This window comes from Barbus barbus, assembly GCF_936440315.1.
Source record: "Barbus barbus genome assembly, chromosome: 7".
NCBI classification, from domain to species: domain Eukaryota; kingdom Metazoa; phylum Chordata; class Actinopteri; order Cypriniformes; family Cyprinidae; genus Barbus; species Barbus barbus.
The window spans coordinates 27,271,498-27,295,816 of NC_136735.1; the positions used below are offsets into that span (position 1 = coordinate 27,271,498).

The window sequence follows — 24,319 nt, forward strand, 5'->3', positions numbered from 1 at the left end:
TGCATTGTGTAAATGGCAGATGGTCCTCTTAGTAGAATAAAAACAACCTTCAATTCAAATTGTGAATAGGCTAAAGCAAGCAACAAGTGCTGTTTTTCAATGTATCATTTTAAGGGAAAAATAAGTTTATTTTAAATTTCATGGCATCAACACATCTCAAAAAAGTTGGGACAAGGCCATGTTTACCACTGTGTGGCATCCCCTCTTCTTTTTATAACAGTCTGCAAACGTCTGGGGACTGAGGAGACAAGTTGCTCAAGTTTAGGAATAGGAATGTTGTCCCATTCTTGTCTAATACAGGATTCTAGTTGCTCAACTGTCTTAGGTCTTCTTTGTCGCATCTTCCTCTTTATGATGCGCCAAATGTTTTCTATGGGTGAAAGATCTGGACTGCAGGCTGGCCATTTCAGCACCCGGATCCTTCTTCTACGCAGCCATGATGTTGTAATTGATGCAGTATGTGGTCTGGCATTGTCATGTTGGAAAATGCAAGGTCTTCCCTGAAAGAGACAACGTCTGGATGGGAGCATATGTTGTTCTAGAACTTGGATATACCTTTCAGCATTGATGGTGCCTTTGCAGATGTGTATGCTGCCCATGCCACACGCACTCATGCAACTCCATACCATCAGAGATGCAGGCTTCTGAACTGAGCGCTGATAACAACTTGGGTTGTCCTTGTCCTCTTTAGTCCGGATGACATGGCGTCCCAATTTTCCAAAAAGAACTTCAAATTTTGATTCGTCTGACCACAGAACAGTTTTCCACTTTGCCACAGTCCATTTTAAATAAGCCTCGGCCCAGAGAAAACGCCTGCGCTTCTGGATCATGTTTAGATATGGCTTCTTTTTGGACCTATAGAGTTTTAGCCAGCAACGGCGAATGGCACAGTGGATTGTGTTCACCAACAATGTTTTCTGGAAGTATTCCTGAGCCCATGTTGTGATTTCCATTACAGTAGCATTCCTGTATGTGATGCAGTGCCTTCTAAGGGCCCGAAGATCACGGGCATCCAGTATGGTTTTCCGGCCTTGACCCTTACGCACAGAGATTGTTCCAGATTCTCTGAATCTTTGGATGATATTATGCACTGTAGATGATGATAACTTCAAACTATTTGCAATTTTTCTCTGAGAAACTCCTTTCTGATATTGCTCCACTATTTTTCTCCGCAGCATTGGGGGAATTGGTGATCCTCTTGCCATCTTGACTTCTGAGAGACACTGCCACTCTGAGAGGCTCTTTTTATACCCAATCATGTTGCCAATTGACCTAATAAGTTGCAAATTGGTCCTCCAGCTGTTCCTTATATGTACATTTAATTTTTCCGGCCTCTTATTGCTACCTGTCCCAACTTTTTTGGAATGTGTAGCTCTCATGAAATCCAAAATGGGCCAATATTTGGCATGACATTTCAAAATGTCTCACTTTCAACAGTTGATATGTTATCTATATTCTATTGTGAATAAAATATAAGTTTATGAGATTTGTAAATTATTGCATTCCTTTTTTATTCGTAATTTGTACAGTGTCCCAACTTTTTTGGAATCGGGTTTGTATACTTTACTATAAAAATACAAGAGATGGCTTGAAGAACACAGATAAACTATTGTATTGTTGCGTTGTGTGTTTATTGTCTTCATGTTTGATCAGTTAAAGCATTTCTATCTTCTTTTTATTCATCTACAGCGATATCTGGATGCCTTCGACCATATTAGGGATTTCCTAGAACCTCAAGAGTTCTATTATTACTGTCACGTGTATGGGGGTTTCTGCACGAGTATGAATGAAACAGACATGACATATGTTTAGCGCTCAGTAATGCACATTCTTTTTCCTATTTTGGGCATAAAAATAATACTTCTCTCTAAATAAATTTGTGAACTATATTTACTGAAGAATGTTTTTTGAGTTTGTTTAATACAGAAAATATTTGAATGTTTTATTTTTTATTTTATTTAACCTTTATTTAAACAGGAAAAGTCCCATTGAGACACAGTCTCTTTTACAAGGGAGTCCTGTATAGCACGTTCAAACATAGGTTACAAGACAATAAATTTCAATATAAAATACAACGCAGATTTACACAAAATTTACAAAATATTTGCATGTGAAGATGCAGTGAATTTAAAATATATAAACAAACGAAAATAGTGGCTAGAAGTCAATGTCCACCCACCATTAATTAAAGCAATTACACATGTCCGTCCGCATATCCGATATTCTTTTTTTAAAAGCAGCTAGTGAAATTAGCGCACCAATCTTAAGTCCAGACTGGAGTTCATTCCAGGACGAAGGACCATAGAATGACAAACCCCTCTTTCCTGCTTCTGTCCTCATTCTTGGTACATTAAAAAGTAGTACATCACTAGATCTTAATCGATACGTACTTTGGGTACGAACAAATTTTAAACAAATATAAGACGGCAAAATACCTAAAATCGCTTTATAAATAAAAATGTACCAATGTCGCATCCTGCGCGATTTAAGTGACGGCCAATTTACCATATTATATAAGATGCAATGATGTGTCTGATAGCCAGCATTTGTAATGAACCTGAGAGCCGCATGATAAAGAGGGTCTAATATTGACAGAGTAGATGGATAAGCAAATTGATAGATGATATCCCCATAATCTATCTGAGACAGGAATAGTCCTGCAACCAGTCTTTTTCTTATAGCCCTTAAAAAGCAAGATTTTAATCTATATAAGAATGCCAGAGTGAATTTAAGTTTCATAGCGAGAGCTTCAATGTGTTTTTTAAAGGTAAAACCTTTATCAAGCCAGATACCCAAATACTTGTAAGTATCAACAAGTTCAATAGCTTCATCTTGGAGTGTCTTAATAGCAAGAACTGGGACTTTAGTACCTACGGCGGCAAAAATCATTGCCTTCGTCTTTTTTGCATTTAAAAGTAACTTCAAATCAAACAAGGCATTTCAAATGAAATCTGACTGCAAATTCGCACAGGCAGTCTCAGATGTAGAGGCACAAGAATACATAATTGTGTCATCGGCATACAAATGATACTGTGAGTATTTAAATTCACTACAAACATTATTTATATAGATAACAAAAAGCAAAGGACCTAAAACCGATCCTTGTGGGACACCCTTTTTTAGAACGACAGGGTCAGATGTTACATTCCCATGTCTTACAATTTGCATCCGTTCAGAGAGATAGCTGTGAAACCAATTTACAGCTCTATGACCAACACCAATATTCAACAAGGTTTTGATTAGCATGAAGTGATCCACTGTGTCAAATGCCTTTGTAAAGTCAATGAACACAGCCATACAGAATAACTTTTTATCAATTGCCGCTTTTATATCATCGGTAACTTTTAAGCAGGCAGAAACTGTGCTGTGGCCAGATCTAAAACCAGATTGCATGTTGTTAAGAATATTTTGTGAAACCAAAAACGTTTTTAATTGATCAGACACTAAAATCTCCAAAACCTTAGCTAAAACCGAAAGATTTGAGATAGGTCTGTAATTATTTGCATCACATGGATCCCCAGATTTTAGTAATGGTGTGACGTAAGCCTGCTTCCACGAAATAGGCGCTGTATCAGTGCAAATGGACAGGTTAAAGATATAAGTGAGTGGTTTCACTACAATTTCTGCTGCCATTTTTAACAAACCAGGATCAAGTCCATCTGGCCCAGCTGCCTTCTTGGAATCAATGTTCTGCAAAACATGTAAAACCTTTGATTCCAAGAATGGCGTAAACTCAAGGATCGAAGAGGAAACAATAAAGTCCCCTGGTAGTGACTGGGATATAGGTTCCGCCAGGAATAGATTATTCCAAGATTCCTCCATGTTGGTTTCACCATGGGGAATTTCACCTGTTTCTACCTGGGAATTATGTTGAACAATAGAGGTTTCACCCAATGTTTTCTCAAAGATATGACCTGCCTTTTCAAAATGCTCATTAAAAGCATTTAGCATATCCCTCTGCTCTGTTATCACAGCACTTCCTATTTTCAACTGGTGGGGGAAGCCATTAACTTTCTTATTTTGTAATGCTCTAATAGTTTTCCAGAATCTAGAGTGGTCATGCAAACTAATTGACGTTTGCGCCAAATAGTATTCAGCTTTAGATTTTCTAATAAGCGCTGTACACTGATTTCTAAGAATTCTAAAAAGACACCAATCATTAGCACTCTGTGTTTTTCTAGCTATTGACCATTGATTATTTCTGGCATGGATTAGGTCAGCTATATCTTTAGAAAACCAAGGGTTGTCTCTGTTTTTTATCCTAAACTTCCTAATAGGGGCATGTTTATTTGCAAGCTTTAAGAAATGTTGCTGAAAAAAAGCAACAGCATCCTCAATGGTAGGAATCAATTCTATTTGAAGCCATTTCACTCTGGATAAATCTTGAAGGAAAGCTTGCTCCGAGAAATGCCTGAAACAACGTCTGAGAACAATCCGACCTTCGGATTTGGGTAATTTTGTACTCCTAACACATGCAATAGCACAATGATCACTCATATCGTTTGGAAAAACACCAACAGCAACATATTTATGTGCTGCATTTGTTAAAATAACATCAATGAGTGTATCTTTACCTATAGCTGTGAAGGATTTATCCTGGTGGCACAATTTATAAGTTGTTTTAGATTTAAAGAATCACAAACCCGCTTTATGCTCTAGACTTCTCAGTCATCCAATCCCAGTTCAAATCACCCAGCAAGATTAATTCAGATGAATGAAAATTTAATATCACCTCTGACAGACTAGTGATACTATCATTAATGGCAGTGGGGGGCCTATAACAACCAATGACAATAAGTGGAATATTCCCAATTTTTATTTCCATAGCTATAAGTTCAAATTGCTTAGGAATTGATTTAGAAAGCCGAACAGAGCACTGAAATTTGTCCGAAATATAAACTGCAACACCTCCAGCCCTACATTTACGATCAGATCTAAAAATTCTATAACCGTCAATAAATAAAACATTATCAGAAACAGAAGGTTTTAACCAAGTTTCAGACACTACTACAACATCAGGTTTAGAGATCATGAACCAAGTTTTAAATATATCTAATTTGGGAACAAGACTTCTAGCATTTATATGAAGAAAGCCAAGCCCATGTCTATTACTAAATTCTAAGGGGGTTGAAAGCTGATGTAGACTTTCGGGAAGCAAATCTGGACCTGGATTGGTGCTCACATTTCCAGAAACCAGAAGGAGTAATAGGATAAAAATTTTAGAGAAAGATTTCGTAACACTAGATACCTTGCTATGATGTACAGCGGGCCAAAAAGTGCCCCTACAGGCAAACGCGTCCAGAAGCAATAATTCAAAAGCAACAGTACATTTTATACCATCTAAAATGAGCACATTATAAAGTGAAGCAGTGGTCAGATCAGCAATTAACTGGCCATTTGACACAGTAAAGAAATCGTTGCGACCAAAAACACATACATCTTCAACTTGTGGCCCACTCAGGAAAGTATAAAAAAGAGCAAACAACAAGGTGTACTTTAACAACATCGTAACAATGTATGAATAAATTTTATTTTGCATTAATATAACAAAACAATAAATAATCCACTTTTTTATTTCAGATTTTTGAATTTTAAATTTCATGTTCAGTATTATTTTAAATAGGCCATGGACAAGCAAGACTTAGGTAATAAACTGCATTTCGAAATTAGTAAAACTGAAAAATATTGTCTTATGGTGCAAATTTTAATTTGTGGCCCGTCACATTTTATGTGGTTTAAATTGTGGTTAAAATGTGGCCTCTGAACTTGAGTACCCCTGGTCTAACCTTTAAATGATTGAAATAAAAACTTAAAATGGTCTTCTATTGATGACTTTCACTAGAAATTTATGTGGAATTTCCATAATGACTAATGCGATCTACCAAGAACAGCACAAATTACCGTAAGGTCGATATGTTTGGATAATGTCTTCCTCTGGCATTCCAAATAAATTAATACAAGTAGAAAAATTCTATAGTTCTCTATAGTGCCTCTTCCTGGCAGCAGCAATCGCAACCATGTCAAGAACAAAATGTCTTCAATAATGGCACAAATACCAGGAAATTGAGAACCACAAACCTTAGTAAATCACGTTGTGTGATTAATTTAAATACTCACATACATTTTAAGTCTAAAAGGGACACTCCTACAAATGCATATGCAATAAGGTGAGCTGCAAAAAAAGCTGATGCCCTTTTATTGCTAATTTTCACTGCTTGTCTTTAGTCAATTCTGACAGTAGTTTTTTAACGCCAGAAAAGGATTGAAGCAGGCACAAGCTTTTAGTAAATCTGGCCCTACAGTACATCGTAGGGCTGTATACCTTGGAGAACCTGGCGATACGATACATACCTCGATACACAGGTCACGATTCGATACGTACCTCGATACAGAGCTGTCTCGATACGATTTGATACAATGTGACACGATTCGATACGATTCAATAAAAATACATGGGCCAGAGCCAATTAGTTAATGCTGAACACATTTACTCAACAAACAGAACTCTGCATTTTTCTTCAATTTATTGAAGACAAAAGTGCATTATAACAAAGTGTATTTTGCTTAAATATTTGCAACTTTAAGTGCTCTGATTAATTGTACACAAATTGTATTAATCTGGAAATTACCACAAGTCAACATTTAACTTTCCAAGGGTACAGTCTGAGCTCACACAAGCACAAAATCTTCTTCTTATTATTCTTAACTTCTTATTAAATCTTCTTATAATTCTTTTTTGTGACACCATGTACTGCCATAACATATTTCACTATGAAATCACTTAAAGGTGCCATAGAATGCATTGATACAGTATTTTAAATTGTTCTCTGATATCTACACAGAAGGTATGTGGCTTAGGTAAGGGCAAAAAATCTCCAGAAACGATTTTACATGTCCATTTACAACCCTAGGATTTCTCCCTAGAATGAAACGGTCTGTTATTGGCTTATTTGGCAGGGTCATGAATAATAATGAGCTCTGCTCTGATTGGCTGTTTCACAGTACGGCTCATCAGCAAGAAGGAAGCACAGGGAGGAAAATATATATTTAAATACTTTCTCTCGCAGTTATATCGTCGGGTAATTATACTGTATATAAAACGCGGGCATCAGGGAGCCGTTATTAATATGCGAGGCATTGAAACTGCTTTTGAACGATCCATCGATCGCGTTATAGTTTCACTTTCGATCACACAAACTATGTTTACATTATGGAGCAACAGTACTTACCACACATTTCACAAGATCAGATGCTTGTCAGTGGTGCTCAGGATCTGTAAGTCATTCGCCATCATCCTCATCTCTCCTTACTGAGAGTGAAATCTTATGTACTGTCACAGGCTACCGCTAGCAAGGAGCTAACCATGTCCCTTTAGTGGCTCGCGTTATTTGCTTTCTGTGCCTTTCTGAATACAGACACCAACCCATCCCTGCACTTCACACCCCCTGCACGGCCTGGAACATAAAATTTATTTTGTTATTTTCGCTGTTGTCCGCGCTTGTTTATTTACAATACCTGCAGAGCTTCTGATGGTTCGGCCGGCTTAGAACAAGTGCGGGTTTATGCAAATGTTGGGGGCGTAGTGATCCCGACTGTTGCGTCACAGTCGGTGTTATGTTCTGATTCGCCTGTTTTTCAGTGGTCTTTTTTAATCACGAGATTTACATATGAAGGAGAAAACTATGGTGTTTGAGGCTCACTGTATGTCATTTCCATGTACAGAACTGTTATTATTTAAATATGCCAGGGTAAAGACAGTTTTTCATTCTATGGCACCTTTAAATGCTACATCTTGCTTTAACATTTTCCATGAGTTTTTTTGAAACTCGCGGGCGCCGCTGCGCCCCCTAATGGCTGGGCGGAGTATCGATACTAAGGGCTAGAATATCGATACTGTATCTTTTTTTATTATATCGGTATGTATCTAAGAATCGATATTTTGAGCACACCCCTACATCGAGTTTCTGTAAAGCTGCCTTGAAATCTTGTGTATTGTGAAAAGTGCAAAATTTTTACTTTCCATTGGCAGGTGTGGGGAGAAGCTAATTTTGGACTGTGGGTATGTCTGTGTATGATCTTACAGTGTCTCTATGGGGCTATAGCACTGCAGCAGAATACATTAGGCTGTTATTACTGTGGCTATCCAAGACACCCCTCTAATTAAAACCTACTCAATTTAGTAGCCAGCTGAGAGAAGATATAAACAGGGCAGATGAGAGGATGAATGCGACTAACGAAGACTCGTTAACAGGGCCACAAGAGGTGTCACTTGAAGAGGATTACGGGAAAAAGAGAGACACGAGAGGAAGAAGAATAAAGAATGTCCCGTGTGATGTTTATTTATGAGGTGGTAATGATTTAGAGTTTCATCGAAGTTGTAGCAGGAAACAGGTTGTGTGTGTGAGTGTGTGGCTGTTTTAGCTTCTTAAAGGCATGTTTGCTCAGGAGTAGTAACCTATATAAGAGTCTCTGCATTCTGTTAGAGGCCCAGAGGGACACTAGCTCTGTCTCTCCCTGGGATTCCCTCCTTTAAAAAAGGATTGTAGTTAGGACCTTTTGTCAGAAGTTTCATCAGAAGCTTGTTTCCTCTCTTCATTGTGTCCCCTGAGTACTCTCCTCAAGGGAAGGATTCACTGCTGTCAGGTTATCAAAGTGTGTCTTTAAGTGGATGAGGGTAAGGGTTTGGTTTGGAACCCAGCTTATTATGTAGCTCTTTGCGGCTGTGGCGTTAAATATTTCCTGTCAGAAAATGTGTTATTATTGGAAATCTGAAAAATGTGGTATTTTATTACAAATTTGTTTTCAGGTTGTGTGTGCCAGAAGTAAGCTCAAAAGAGCCCCCCCCCCATAACTGTCATTTTACATTGTAATAATATTTCAAAGTGTTACTGCTTTTATTGTATTTTTGGTTAAATAAAGGAGTCTCTTTTAAAAAAAAAAAAAAACTTATCAATTGCAAATTTTTGATAGTTAGTAGAGTATATGTGTTTTTCAGGGCCAATAGCGATTTTTACAGATCAAGGAGACCGATAACATATATTTTAAACTGATATATATGTCTGGTGTAAAAGTGAAAATTTATGTAAAAATAAAAAATAACAAGGGCTCTGACAAAAACTCTCTTTAAATGCTTTTAAATTAATTAATCGGCAAATCAGTTTTGAAAATGTCCGATACAACCATAAAAATGCTTAATATCGGCACCGATAATCGGTCGACCCCTAATTGTTAGTGTATATTAGTAGAACGGGTATCTGAAACCATACTTTATCACTCATCATTTTTTTTGTAAATCAGCATAAAATACATTCATCAAAATGTATAATTTATTCAACAAGGCTTTACATTTTCCTTCATTTTTATAAAGTATATTTTACCCCTCTTTTTAATCTTTCTTTGCCTGTGGGAGCTTATGAAATTTTTAATGCAAATTTTCCCCAACTCCAAGTTCCTGAACTTCAGTTTTTAGGTCATACCACAGATGTTCAAATGGATTTAAGCCTTTTTTTTCATAGTTTTTGCTGTGTGCTTTGGACCATTGTCCTGCTGGAAAATTAGTCTCCGCCATATGCTTAGATCTTTGGCTGAAACATTTCCTCAATAATGTGCATCTATTTAGCTCTTTTCATGTTGTTCTTGATGTCAAACTTGTCAGTTTCCCCCTTCTGAAAGCATCACTAGAGTATGATGTTGCCACCACCACCATGCTTGCTGGCTGGTCATGGTGTTAGATTTATGTACTGTAGAGCTTTATTTGGTTTGTGCCAAACAGACATCAAATGAGACCTCATTAGACTGAAATGTTCTCCAGAATATTTTAGTTTTGTCACGTGGATTCTGACAATATCCTGCACTGATGCATTGGCAGTTTTCTTCTTGCCACTCCCTTGCAGATGCCAAATCTATGATGAGATTGTTAATGACTGGACTGTTTTGTTCATTTCAGACAAATAATTCTGCAGCTTGTCAGTGTTGTGGCTAAAGTCACCTCTCTTACAAATACCATTCCTGTCTGAAAGGTTTAAAGCTTTTAGCTAATCTTAAAGCTAATCTTCTTCAGTATAAATCAACATATTGAAGTTGGCAACCTGCTTCTTGGTCTTTATGACACCATGGCTGATGTGATTTCATTTTGTAGAGAAGCAGTTGAACAGCAGTGGGTGCGAAGGTGCCCAGAAGTGAGCGGTAGTATATTCTATAAAAGTTTATCCTGCTGAGATAAAAATAAGTAAACCAAGTTTTAAAAAGTGCATTTTACGACAATTGAATGGTTAAGCTGTAGTGAGTTTGGGGCATGAGTTTGTTTTGCCCATCCAATGGCAGGTAAGGGACAGTGTTTGGGCAGTTTTTTGGGAAGTCACTAATTTTGCAATTATATTTAGTAGTTCAACCAGTTGATAAAATCTGTAATCATTGATAATGAAAATAATCCATAGCAATTTCATTGCTGATTAATTAAGTCTGCGCATTGTGTACAGAAAACTTTTATTCTACATGCAATACAAGTACAACAAAAGTGTAAGCAACCAGGCTAACAGGATAATTGCTTTGAGAAGATATTCCCTCCTCTAAAGATATTGATTTCATAATGTGTAGTTTTTGTCGCTATTGGTTCATACAGTTATTGTCTGTTCTTAATGCAGTTTTTAGCCGATATGGAGGCAAATCCATTGCTAAGGGACAGTGTGGAGTGTCAGCGGCTGGTGATGGAGGCCATGAAATATCATTTGTTGCCAGAGAGAAGGCCGCTTCTCCAGAGCCCGAGGACACGTCCACGCAAGGCCACTGTTGGGGCACTTTTCGCTGTGGGTGGCATGGATGCCACAAAAGGTATTCCTTTCATATCCTTTTTTGTTGTTTCTTAAGTTCTATATTCCTTAGCTTTTGTGTTTTAAAAGTATGTGGGTTGATAACAAGGTAGCCCCCATTTCTCCCTCGTTCATTCCTTTGTCTGTCTTTATCCATTAGTGCAATGGAATGCCCGAGACATAACTATTTTCACTGGATAACTTTCGAATTAATGGTGCTTTAAACATTAAGCATTTTACACGCAAGTAGGTCAAAAATGAGACAAAATTTGTACTGTAAATGAGTGTTGTGTCCTCAGAATGGTGAAAGGTCTGATCTGTTAAGTACTTGCAGATGTGCTCTTTCTGTAGGAAGGCCTGAATTATGCATTACTGTATGTTCAGTGAGGCTGAAAGTGAATGGGATTAACTGAATTCAGAGCTGTGTTGTGTTAATGGTGAATCATATAGGTGATTCATATCATTCATACCGGTAGTTTGTATTGACTGGTGTATAGAGAGCCATAGTGACAGCCCAATTTGTTCCATTCGTGTTTTTCATTGGGACTTCATAATATTTCTCAAAGAGTTCCAAGGCATGAACCAAACCACCAAGCTCTGAGATGAATTGCAGCATTACAGACTTGAATTATAAGTAAAAAGTATTTAAAAATCAGAGAAAGACTATATGAAGTCCATTGGAACTTTGTTTGCAGACCATGAAACTGCAAAGTACATAATCATACAATATAAAATATTTGATCTATAAATATTTTATGTATTAAAAAAAATATATTTTACATTTAATTGAAAAAAAAAATCAAATGTATCCTAAAAAAAGCGTTTAAAATTGTAGGGAGACTGATTTTTATTATATAATTTCCAATGCTGCATTTGTGTGATTTCACTGCTAGCCTTTTTGTTGTGGTTCTCATTTCTATGGTATTGACAACTTGATGCATTCTTTATGGAGAAATGAATTGGGTTTTTACTTCTACCACTGAACGTTGCACTGGCCTGTAAAGGGGCAGAACCAGATTTACAAGGTTTTTTGAAGAAGTTCTGTAACTTTCCTACTGATATCTACTGTAGCTTTCCCAATCTTACTCATTCTTACTAATCTTGCTCAGCAATTACGTAAAAAATGTTTAGAAGGCAAAACTAGCTGAATTGCTAGAAAAGAAGCATGGAGACTTCTGCTTCCACATTTTGGCCCATAGGGCTTTATACTTCCTGTTGTTTGTTTCTTATTTTAGCCTATTAACACAGAGATGATATTTCTCTTAAAAACAGGGTCCGTTTTGTGCTTCATTTGTACCTAGAATGACTAAATTTGGCTGTCTTGAAATGAGATAAATTTATCTGTATATTAAGGCTTGTTAATTTTTTTTAGTAAATGTGTTTTGTTTATAAATATATTTTAATCTTTGCAGATATTGACTTTTTTATTTTTAAGCAGAAACCTTACATTTTTTCAATTTTTTCAATTTTGTATTTCATTCATAGAATTATCGCATGCATGTACAGTTGTAATAGTATGGTGTACAGATGAAACTTAATTATGTATAGGTGTTTTTTAAACTGATTGTAATTGTTTTTAAAGGGGCCACCAGTATTGAACAGTACTGTTTACGGAGGGACACATGGCGGCAGGTGGCTGTCATGAGTGGAAGAAGGTTGCAGTTTGGCGTAGCAGTTCTTGACAACCGCCTGTATGTGGTTGGGGGACGAGATGGCCTCAAAACTCTCAACACAGTGGAGTGTTACAACCCCCGTAGCAAGAGCTGGAGCGTCATGCCCCCCATGTCCACGCACAGGCATGGCGTGGGTGAGGAATGACATTATATCATTTTTATTTAGTAATCTCATTGAACTTTTCATAATAATTCTCATTGCTTCACACAATATTTAGAGCTCTATGAAATCAGTTTTGTTTTTCCCCCCATATTCTGTTTTTTATTTTTTGGGATTCTGTGTTTTTATGATTTTATACAAATTTGTTATCAAAAAAACAATGTGTTAGACAAACATTGTGATTGTGTTATATTCCTTTAAAGACTAATGTTTTAACAAACTTTATTGTTATTATTTTGAGAATTACATTCTGCTGTACAATATTAATATATTTCTGTCATAATTTCTTCAAGTGAAACCAAACTCTTATTTTGACAAATTGCAGTGAAGACTTTTGACTTATGTGTGTATTCGATAAAACTTTTATTCATTCACACAAAACGCACAGAACATGCTTTTTGTGTGTGTGTTTTTTAAAGACACTTGTCTATTTATTGATTTAACGACATGCCACGTTACACTGCATATTTCTGCGCTTCCATCCAAGTTTACGCATCACAGAAATCATAAGGCCCGATTCACACGATTTTTTCAAGCATATTACACTCGTAGAATCTTTAAATGGCATAAGAGGGCTTATGTGTGATCATTTGTGTTATCTTCGTAGGCGTCGCAGTGTTAGAAGGCCCCATGTATGCAGTGGGAGGTCATGATGGTTGGAGTTATCTCAGCACGGTGGAGCGCTGGGATCCTCAAGCTCGCCAGTGGAGCTTTGTTGCGTCCATGGCAACACCTCGAAGCACTGTGGGAGTTGCAGTGTTAAACAGCAAGTAAGCATTGACAGGAAATCTGTGCTTCTAACTGAACAGACTCCATTTCTGCCATTAAAATGCTGTTTGTCTGTTTAATCTATAATGTTCTCCTTTTCTGTCTCTTTTTTAAGGCTGTATGCTGTGGGTGGTCGTGATGGAAGTTCATGTCTGAAATCAGTGGAGTGTTTTGATCCTCACACCAACAAATGGAGCAGCTGTGCTCCCATGTCTAAACGCAGAGGCGGTGTTGGTGTAGCAACGTGGAATGGTTTTCTGTATGCTATCGGTGGACATGATGCCCCAGCTTCAAGCTTAGCATCTCAACTGTCAGACTGCGTCGAAAGGTAAGAGCACCAAAACCAAAAAGTTCAGGAACAGGGTCAATATTTAAAGGAACAAGCCTTATTGTTGTCAACAAAAGAGGAGCTTTAAAAGGCTTCCTGTAGTTTTTTTTGCCAAAATAAAAGCTTGATGTTTTAAAAAGGAACAAATTAAGATGAGATATTGTAGGGAATAAATATTAATATGGCAATTTTACACTTCTGAAGTAATTTTTCATTAAATTATTCTTAATATTATAGTATTTGTGGTTACACTTTATTTGTGTCCTTGTTACAGTGCAATTATACATTGAAGTACTGAGTTATATTAATTAAATATATGTACTTACTATATGGTTAGGATTAGGGTTTGGCTTAGGGTTACTTGCATGAAATTATGCATAAGTTATTGTTATTATAATAAGTACTTGTAACATCTATAGTAGTAGTAGTAGTAGTAGCCCTTTATTGTCACTAGTCACAAGTACCAGTGAAATTAGCCATCAACCTGTCCATACATACACAAACATACATACAATATGACAAGGGGGTAGACAGGACAGGAAGACAGGGAATTTTGGAAGATAATACAGCATAAACATGAGGAAGGGAGAGGAGAAAAAAAATATAACCCCCAGACTATGCTCCTGCGGGAGTACAGTGTGAGAACAGGAAAAAAACACCTCAGCAACAGAAGCACATAATCATAACATAGACACATGACTAGCAACGGGGGGAGAGTTGATCCAGCTCTGGCAAGCAGCCATCCGGTCCTGCAGCCCAAGGCGCCGGTCACAGACCCGCTTGTCAGGTGGCGGTGCGAAGCGGCGAAGGCGTTGGATTAGGGTTGGGAGGTGAAATGCATATCAGTATATGAGTGGAGTTCGTGTGTTCGTTGGCCTGGTGAGTCGTCACGCTGGAATTCAAAAACAAGTTGCCTCAGTCCGCAGATTGTAATAGCGACACAGCAGGTTGCCACGGAAACAGCCTTGGTCAGGACCCCGACAGAGTCAACAACATCAGGTGTCTGGAAGGGGGGAGGAACGCAAGAGAGCGTCTTCACTGCAGTGCTCTTCCGGGGTTGTTTACACCAGCAGTGACCTTGCCGAGCCAGCAGGTTTAGGGGAGCCGAAAGAAGATAAGATTGCGATTGTTTGGTCTTGGATCGAGTAGCCGCATTCCAATTTCACGGCTACTCTTAGTCCTTTCTGGTCTCCAAATCCATCAATTTTCAATCATGACGGGCAGCCTTGTGAGGCTTTGGACAGCTGTTTCCGTCTCCTGAATTCTTCGATAACCCAGAGCAAAGCTTAATCCAATCAGCAGAAAACCCGTTATCGTGGTTCCGAATAGGTAGATGTCAATGTCCTCCATGGAAAGAGCCGCCAGACACACGACCCCGATCAGGTTCCCCGATCCCCTCGATCCCAGACTTCTCGTCGAGAAGATGGTGTCAATTTCGTTGCGAGACCAGTTGATCAAATCCATGATTTTTCAGTTTTTCAGAGCACTGCAGAAGGAATCTCTCAAGTACAAGACGAGACGAAGAGCAAGCAGGGAAGATAAGGGGAGGACAGGAGAGAAAATGTGACAGCCTTCGCTGAGAGCCAAACGAGAAATATATATAGCAAGGACACCTTAAGTATTTTATATTTATAGTAATAGTAATATTTATTTTCTTTTTTACATATTATTTGACATTTTTAAAAATGTTTTCTTGTAGTATTAAAAATCGATAAGCCAGTTATTCGCCAGTTCTATTCTATTCACAATTAAATGGTTAGTCACAGACTTGAGACCTATTTTTAGGTCACAACCCACCAGCTGAGAAACTGGAAGACTGTTCTAGACTTACATTAATATTTATGATTTAGCATACAGTTTTTTTCCAAAGAAAGACAAGAATGTTCTCAGGTTGTGTAAATGGGAAATGCCAGTATATGTCATTAAATATAGTCCCTAAAGAGAAACTGACTCAATGAGCGCTGTACAAACTAGTGCAGGTTAGTAAGGGTATGAGGTTTTTCCCCTAATTGTTTCACAGCCGAGAGTGCGTCAGAGGATGTACACTCTGATAGTTTTCTGACATTCAGTGCCATATGTTCTCTGTAGAGTTCTTCCCTTTTTGTCTGCTTTGTCTGCTTTATTCTCACCACTGATCAAAAGACATGCAAATCTTTAAAAACACATTAACCCCCCCCCCCCCCCCCCACACACACACACAAACTTTAAACTTGCAGCTTTGCAGGAAGGTGAAGTAAATTTGGATTTATTAAAATGTATTATATGTTGACTTTGTTTTTAAAAAAGGCACTACAGAGCGTGACCTCAGGAATTTCACATGCTCATGACTGCCGCTTAATACATGAAGTCTGTTGTATTGTAGTGTTTCTGTAGAGCAGAATGAGCCAGATTTCCATCAGTCTAGTATTTGACACACTGTAGTAATTTATCATGTTGTTTAAGTTGCACTTCTGAAATGTGCCAGCGTGTTACGCGTTTGAGTCTATTGATTTGGGCAGCAGCAACTTCATGATGAGTGGAGCTTGTGTGGGAAGTGCCAATTATTCCTTCATCACACCATCTGAGCACCACATGACACTGGAGCTTATTTTAATGAAAAATTTTGAGATTCCATTTGAACAGAAGCAAAGGTAAAATCCCACTTGTGTTTTATGCATGACATTGCGAAGAGAGACTTTTTTTTATCTTAGTGAGTTTCTAAATATAAACATTTAGATTTCATGAGCTGCTTCATGTTGTAAGTAAATTTAGTTAACGTCAGCCAACTGGGATCATTTTTCTGGGTGGTTAGTAGGCCTCCGAGTGTGATTTCTACTTGGTCATGTTTTGAAATGTATTTGGTTTTTAGTGTGACTGACTCATACTCATCTTCTCTCATCTGTCTGTCTCTCTGTGTCTTGGATCTTTGTTTAAAAGAGCTGTCTGTCTGCTGAACATTTCCTGCACCTAGACTGCTCTCAGTCTCTGCCAGTCAACGGTTGCTTGGCAGGTCCTTCACTTCTGACAGATCAGAGACACAGACACATTTGTCTATCTATATATCTTACATATGTGTTTAGCTGTACAGTTTTGCTCATTACAGATTTTGTAATGTTTTTGAAATCTTTAATCAGAATCAGAATGAGCTTTATTGGCCAAGTATGTTTACACATACAAGGAATTTGTTATAGTGACAGAAGCTCCACAGTGCAACAGAAAGACAGCAACAGGACAGGACACAGATATTAAAAGAATAATATGCAAATATCCAAATAGGCAATGTACAAAACAGCAAATATATAATATAGACAATTATGTGTGTACAGGTCTGATATGTGCAAATTTGAAATGAAAAAAATAAATAAAAAATAAGTAAGTGTAGTGAATAAATAATGTATAATAGTGTTGTGTGTTCCGCGTTTATTGTCAAGTGTTCATGAGATGGATTGCCTGAGGGAAGAAACTGTTTCTGTGTCTGGTCGTTCTGGTGCACAGAGCTCTGTAGCGTCGACCAGACGGTAACAGTTCAAAGAGGGAGTGTGCTGGATGTGAGGTGTCCAGAGTGATTTTACCAGCCCTTTTGCTCACTCTGGATAAGTAAAGTTCTTGGAGAGTGGGGAGGGTTGTACCAATGATTCGCTCAGCAGTCCGGACTACCCTCTGTAGTCTTTTGAGGTCAGATTTGGCAGCTGAGCTGAACCAGACAGTTATTGAAGTGCAGAGGATGGATTCAATGATGGCAGAGTAGAACTGTTTCAGCAAATCCTGTGGCAGGCTGAACTTCCTCAGCTGGCAAAGGAAGTGCAACCTCTGCTGGGCCTTTTTCACAATGGACTCAATGTGATTGTCCCACTTCAGGTCCTGAGAAATTGTGGTGCCCAGGAATCTGAATGACTCCACTGCAGTCACAGTGCTGTTCATGATGGTGAGTGGGGGGAGAGCAGGGGGTTTCTCCTGAAGTCCACGATCATCTCCACAGTTTTGAGCGTGTTAAGCTCCAGGTTGTTAAGACTGCACCATACAGCCAGCTCCTTAACCTCCTGTCTGTAAGCAGACTCGTCACCGTCCTAAATGAGGCCGATCAGTGTGGTGTCGTCTGCAAACTTCAGGAGCTTGACAGAGGTGTCTTTAGATGTGCAGTCATTCGTGTAGAGGGAGAAGAGCAGTGGGGAGAGAACACAGCCCTGAGGAGCTCCAGTGCTGATGATGTGGGTGTTGGATGTGAATTTACCAAGCTTTACTTACTGCTGCCTGTCTGTCAGGAAGCTGGTGATCCACTGACAGACAGAGGTGGGGATGGAGATCCGGTAAAAGATTTTGTGGTGTGTTCTGCCGAATGTTCAGCAGGTCATCCCTGGTAAAACTGATCGTATTTGAGAAACATAAAACAGGAAAAACAAACAAAAACAGTACAAACACTGAAGAGCAAAGCACAGTAGCTGCCATCTGCGGCGCCATTTTAGATCGAGTGCTCACCAAGACTGCATTTCTTTGATTAAAAATACAGTAAGAATGGAATTATTATAATTTAAAAAAATAATTTTTATACATTTTAAAATGTAATTTATTACTGTGATGGCAAAGCTGAATTTTCAGCATCCATTACTCCAGTCCAACATACTTTGGACAGGAAAGAAGATAATTTTTGAAATAGAAATATTTGGCATGTTAAGTTTTTGTTTTTTAAATGTCACTTTTGATCAATTTAATACATCATTGCTGAATAAAAAAAAAATTATTCTCTCCATCTCAAAAAATAAATAAATAAATAAAATTAAAAATCTGTAACCAAACTTTTTTTAATCTCACCACCCTATATATAGGGGTGATTCTTTCAACTATGGGCATTGTGGACCTTTAAAAAAAAAAAGAAGAAAAAACAAAAAGAGATTCTTGTATTGTGTTTAATATAGAATTCTGTTGTGGAAATAATATTGGCAGAAAGTACATTTGTAACATTCATTGAATAAAACAGCCAATTCATTTTTCTTGCTTTGGCTAATTTCAAAACTAGCATTTTATGTATCCATAATACAAATAATTATTATTTTCAAAAACAGTATTTTACATAATGTGAGAAATGTTACAGTCCATTCATAAATGATACAGTAAATATATAAGTTGGATTTGTTTTGTTTTCTTAACACATTTTTCATGCTTTGTTTCAAACTCTTGACTAGCACTGTTTTCTCCTAAACAAGTACAATAACTTTTAATACAACTTTATTGGGTCAAAATTATTCAGTGTGGTGAAAATGACACCACATCTGGAACGCCATCTGGGTTTAGTCATACAATCTGCACACCCATGAGTGATTTGTTAGGGTATGTAAATCTATCATTTATGAATAATGATGCATTTGTGTGCAGTTTTTATATGGGTTGTTACCAGAAAATCCAATTTATGAGACACTTGAGATTCAGAGAGGGCAGGGTCTAGTGGAATATAAATGTGATACATATTTGAAAATCAACATGGCTGATTTTAATCTGTTTTTCCTCTTCTTCAGGTATGACCCAAAGACAGACATGTGGACAGCAGTAGCTCCCATGAGCCTCAGCAGAGACGCTGTGGGGGTTTGTCTTCTGGGGGACCGTCTTTATGCTGTCGGTGGTTATGATGGTCAGGTGTATCTAAACACCGTGGAAGCTTATGACCCCCAAACCAATGAGTGGACACAGGTAAACACATACAGTTTGTGCTTGTCCATCTGCCTGACTTTCTTCCCTTTGTGTCGCATGTGCAAGTAACAGCCCCATTTTCTGTTACGGTGTGATTCTGCCTGGTTCTGTTTGTTTACATTGCTGTTTGTTCATTATGTAAATGCAGGGCCTCCATCATTTTGACAGAAGCACAGCTCTTCTCTGCATCACAGCATCTGTTATTACCTTGCTAAAGCAACTAGCTGATTTCTCCTGGGCTTCATTTCTCGTTTTGTTTTTAGGCGACGTTTCCTTCGCCCACATGCTGAGAGTTCATATTGTTTCGTTTGTAAAAAAAACAAGCCTCGGGATGTGTGTGGGTAACGATGTATGTTTGTGTACGTGAGCGACAGAGAGAGTAATAAAGCAGCGTGTGTGTTGACGGAGAGAAATTGATTAATCATTGAGAACATCAATCCCATAAAAGCAGTGCTGCAGACGCCGTATATGAAGCCGTATCTGTTCTCTCTAATTGGGATTTGTGTTTTTGTCCTAGGTGGCGCCGTTGTGTTTAGGTCGAGCCGGGGCTTGTGTGGTTGCAGTGAAGCTTTGAAATGCCTCCTGCTGTCAATCATCTCCACGGTGACCGTCTTACAGTGCAAGCCTCCAGTACTCTGGTTGTAGTGTCTCCAGACAGATCTGAGCATCTGCTGACCAGAGCAGAGAAAATCACTGACATACAGCTGAATAGTCAACTGTGGTCTTCCTTTATGCCTTCTAGTATGTATTTATCTATTAAAAGCAGTTTATTTTATAGCTGTGCACATCAAGAGCGAGACTTCCTCTTGTCCGTCTCTGATGAACAGGGTTTATTCAATTTAATGTCTATGTCCATCCATTCGTCTATCTATCTATATATCCCTCCATGTTTCATGTTTCCTATACACTGTCACCAACATATATACTACTGTTCAAAAGCTTGGGGTCAGTAAAGCTTTATTATAATATAGGTTAATGTTTCCAAATGAGCAAATGTGACCCTGGACCACAAAACCAGTCATAAGTAGCACTGGTATATTTTAAACAATAGCCAACAATACATTGTATGGGTCAAAATCATAGATTTTTCTTTTATGCCAAAACTCAGGATATTAAGTAAACTACTGTATCAAAACTTAATTGTTGATTAGTAATATGCATTGCTAAGAACTTAATTTGGACAACTTTAAAGGTGATTTTCTCAATATTTAGATTTTTTTTGCACCCTCAGATTCCAGATTTTCAAATAGTTGTATCTCGGCCAAATATTGTTCTATCCTAACAAACCATACATCAATGGAAATCTTATTTATTCAGCTTTCAGATGATGTATAAATCTCAATTTCCAAAAACTGACCTTTATGACTGGTTTTGTGGTCCATGGTCATATATTAGAATGATTTCTGAAGGATCATGTGACACTTAAGACTGGAGTAATGACTGCTCAAAATTCAGCTTTACTATCACAAGAATAAATTACATTTTAAAATATATTCAAATAGAAAACTTTTAAATATTTATATATTAAATATTTTAAATTGTAATAATTTTTTTCACAATATTACTTTTTTTTTTTTTTTACTGTATTTGTGTTGACAAGACAAAAACATTTCAAAAAATCTTGCAGACCCCAAAATTTTGAACAGTACTGTATACATGTGTATGTGTGTGTGTGTGTGTGTGTGTGTGTGTGTGTGTGTGTGTATATATATATATATATATATATATATATAATTACACTTACCATTACTTTAGTAGCTTATTTGCATCACCCGAATTTACAACTACAATATTTAATACATCACAGAGAAGAAACAGAGTGGAAATAATAAAAAAAAAAATTTCAGAGTCAATTAAAACATAACTATAAAGTGCACAGCCAAATTTTCTCTGTAGAAATGGCCTGTTGTCTAAGAATAGCCGGAGTGCAGTAAAATGTCTCTAGGGAGAACTAGAGTGCTGGAGAGAGAACTAGAAAACTAGTGTATGTGTGTGTATTTCCTTCCGTCTATTTTAAAGTCAAGCATTATTATTAATGCTTTAGCAGTAAAATCAAAAGTGACAGTGGTTCTTGATGAGATTTTCATGGAGGTTTTTTTTTTTTTTTTTAAGAGAACGGCAAGGTCAAAAGAAAAGGCCTGTTGTAGAAAAGAGAGATTTTGAGATTTGATCAAATGGTACTGATCAATGAGCAGCTCCTGCGACAGTCTAGCAAATTTGTCTATATTAGACGGGTAAATAGAATGGAGAGTATGGGGAGAAAAGATAGGAGAGAGGAACGTGGGTAGAAGCTATATATGGAAGGACCAAAATTCGGAAGAAATAGAAGAGATTGAAATCTGGCCGCATGCTGAGAGTGGAATTCACTTTAACATTATCAGCCCATCGTAAGTGCGCATGTCTTTATATTTAATTTACCTGCCCAAACACAGTCAGAGCATATCAGCAATATTGCATGGGAATATTGGAATTATACCTGCAAGGGAGTAACACAATCCTTCATTATACTGTGCCCTTATTCCCCAACTCGCTTCAATCTCAGAGAAAGAACATCATAACTAGGTATAATGCATATTCAGAACTCTGAATCATTCTATTTTTTTGAATTTAGAAACACATCCCAGTGCTGAGTGGAGGAAGTTAACCACACAAACTGAGATGCTTTTCCCCTGCCGGGCAAAGGAAAGCTTTAGCAAAAGATTAAAGAAGATCATTGTAAATAATGGTTATTGTTGGGGTTTTCCTCATGGCTTACACAATGTTTTATTTATAGTATTTCTTTTTTTGCATGGTGATTCATCTCCACAATAACAGCTGGATTCTGGGTCACTGTCCATTTAATGGAAATAAATTCTGCTGGGGATTGGAACAAAGGCAAAAAGACCAGGGGTCGGTTTCATAAAAAAGTTGACCAAATAAGCCAGGTTTATTTCAGTTAGTCCTGACTTATTTTGATCCAAATCAACTGACAAGAAGTCAGACTAACTGAAATAAACCTGGCTTACTGAATAAACTTGTTTTATGAAACAGGCCCCAGATTAACCACAATTTAGATTTACATCCCAAATTCAATCTCTTTCAATGAACTGCAGATACATGGAAAAATATACTATACACAAATATCAGTTCATCAGCATGAGACATGAACATTCAGTTTGGAGAAATCGTTTAATGTGCAGTTTTGTTATTGTACAAAATTTATGATTTTTATAACCTTCCCTGCCTCATGTGCACTGTCATTTTTTTTGTAAAAGTAAAATATATAAACATTCAAAAAAAAAAAAAAAAAAAAAAAAAAAATTTAAGAAGAAAAATTGTTAAAAAAATTAAAAGAATAGTTCAGACAAAAATGAAAAATTGTTAAAAATGTACTCACCCCAGGCCATCCAAGATATAGACGAATTTGTTTCTTCATCTCATCGTTGACTTGTTTCAGACTGCATCTGAAATAAATTATAGTTCTGCCATTGGCAGTTTGTTTTAAGCATAAGTCTAGCCAAATTCAGTGAGGTTTCTGCAATGTACAATGAAAAACTATTTGCCAATGGGTTTTGAAAAATAATCTTATGTGTTTAAAAAATAAAACAGTCTCTATTTTTCTTCCAAAGTACATTTATCTTGTTCAATTGATGTAAAACAAACAAACAAAAATATTGACTTAAATTATTTTTTGCAGTACACACAGAGCGTTTTCTGTGATGGTGAGATCTATTTTTTTTCCCCCCGTTAGGTGCAGATCAGTAGAGAATTTAAGCTTTAGAGTTTTAAACCAGCCCTTTGGATCTCTTCAGTGCACTTGTTCATTTTGCACAACTAGTGCCTTGTCCAAATACCCACACTTGCCGTCTTGGCCACTTGAGAGCACGTGTGTGCGTCAGGAAGTAAGTGCGCAAGACTGTCCCAGGTCTTCAAAATGCCAAAGTGCAGTGCCCTTAATGGATACTAAACCTACACTATCTGGAATACTGCTTCGGAGCGGTATTCGAGGCTAAGTGTATCCCATCATGCATCATGTTCTGGAAATAAATCGTGAGACTTTTTGCCGAGATCTTGCGAGAGGTCACGGACACCTTTCCAATGTTAAATATCAACATAATAATTAGATATTCCATATAATTTGGTTGGAAAAACTGTTTTGACGTTTTATTGGTGCAAAGATGAGTAGTAGTGATATTTATTTTGTACAACATTTGCAACCGCTTTTTATCACTTAATTAGAAGCACCACAAATTAAATTATGTCATGTTATAGGGACTACTGAACAGAAATTTAGAAGTTGATTTTAAAATGCCAAGTATTTAAAATTAAAGCTATATAAACACTTGCATTTTTACAACACTATAAGTGTGTCCCATCAGGTAATGAAAAGTTCGAGACACACTTGTGGTCTTCATCCTCACTTGAACACTTGGGCCAAAAACAGGAAATACATCATAAAAGTTGTTGAGTGGTCAAGTGCAAAGATCACAAGTCTGGGTATTTGGACAAAGCGTAGGTCTGGTTTCCACTCAGGGTATCCGTTTCTGTTCAGGGTTTCTCATTTTTTCCTCCTTTTTCTTGCCTTTACTCTTTTAGTCAGGTGTGTGTGTGTGTGTGTGTGTGTGTGTGTGTGTGTGTGTATCTACTTGTACATCACTGTCTTTGTCTTCGAGAGAAGTGTCATGTGTATGCGTTTGTGTTTTAGTGGCACACTCTTAAACCCCATACTGAGTACAAAGTGCAGCTTGAGAAGTCAGAGAAAACAGTTTTGGTATTTTTATCTAGTTTTCTAAACCCCAAGATCCATTTCAGTGTTTTAAATGAAGAAACAGGAGTGCACAGATTAGCATATGAAAAGAAACAGAAAGAAATGATGGAACAATTTAGATCAGAGCTATTAAAAGTAGAAAATATAGAGCAAGAGAGCACCACGTACTGTTTA

The 24,319-nt window shown here is 37.4% G+C and overlaps 1 protein-coding gene across 1 annotated transcript in view; it reads left to right on the forward strand.

Moving 5' to 3' along the window:
- LOC306872578 (kelch-like protein 5) overlaps positions 1-20,213 on the forward strand; it is a 44,568-nt gene extending 24,355 nt beyond the window's left edge. The window contains exons 6-11 of the mRNA XM_079421190.1: positions 10,644-10,830; positions 12,391-12,615; positions 13,249-13,411; positions 13,525-13,737; positions 19,227-19,398; positions 19,916-20,213. Coding sequence (XP_079277316.1) covers positions 10,644-10,830; positions 12,391-12,615; positions 13,249-13,411; positions 13,525-13,737; positions 19,227-19,398; positions 19,916-19,972 — 1,017 coding nt within the window. The 3' untranslated portion in view covers positions 19,973-20,213. The remainder of the gene's footprint in view (positions 1-10,643; positions 10,831-12,390; positions 12,616-13,248; positions 13,412-13,524; positions 13,738-19,226; positions 19,399-19,915) is intronic.
- The last annotated feature ends 4,106 nt before the right edge of the window (positions 20,214-24,319 follow it).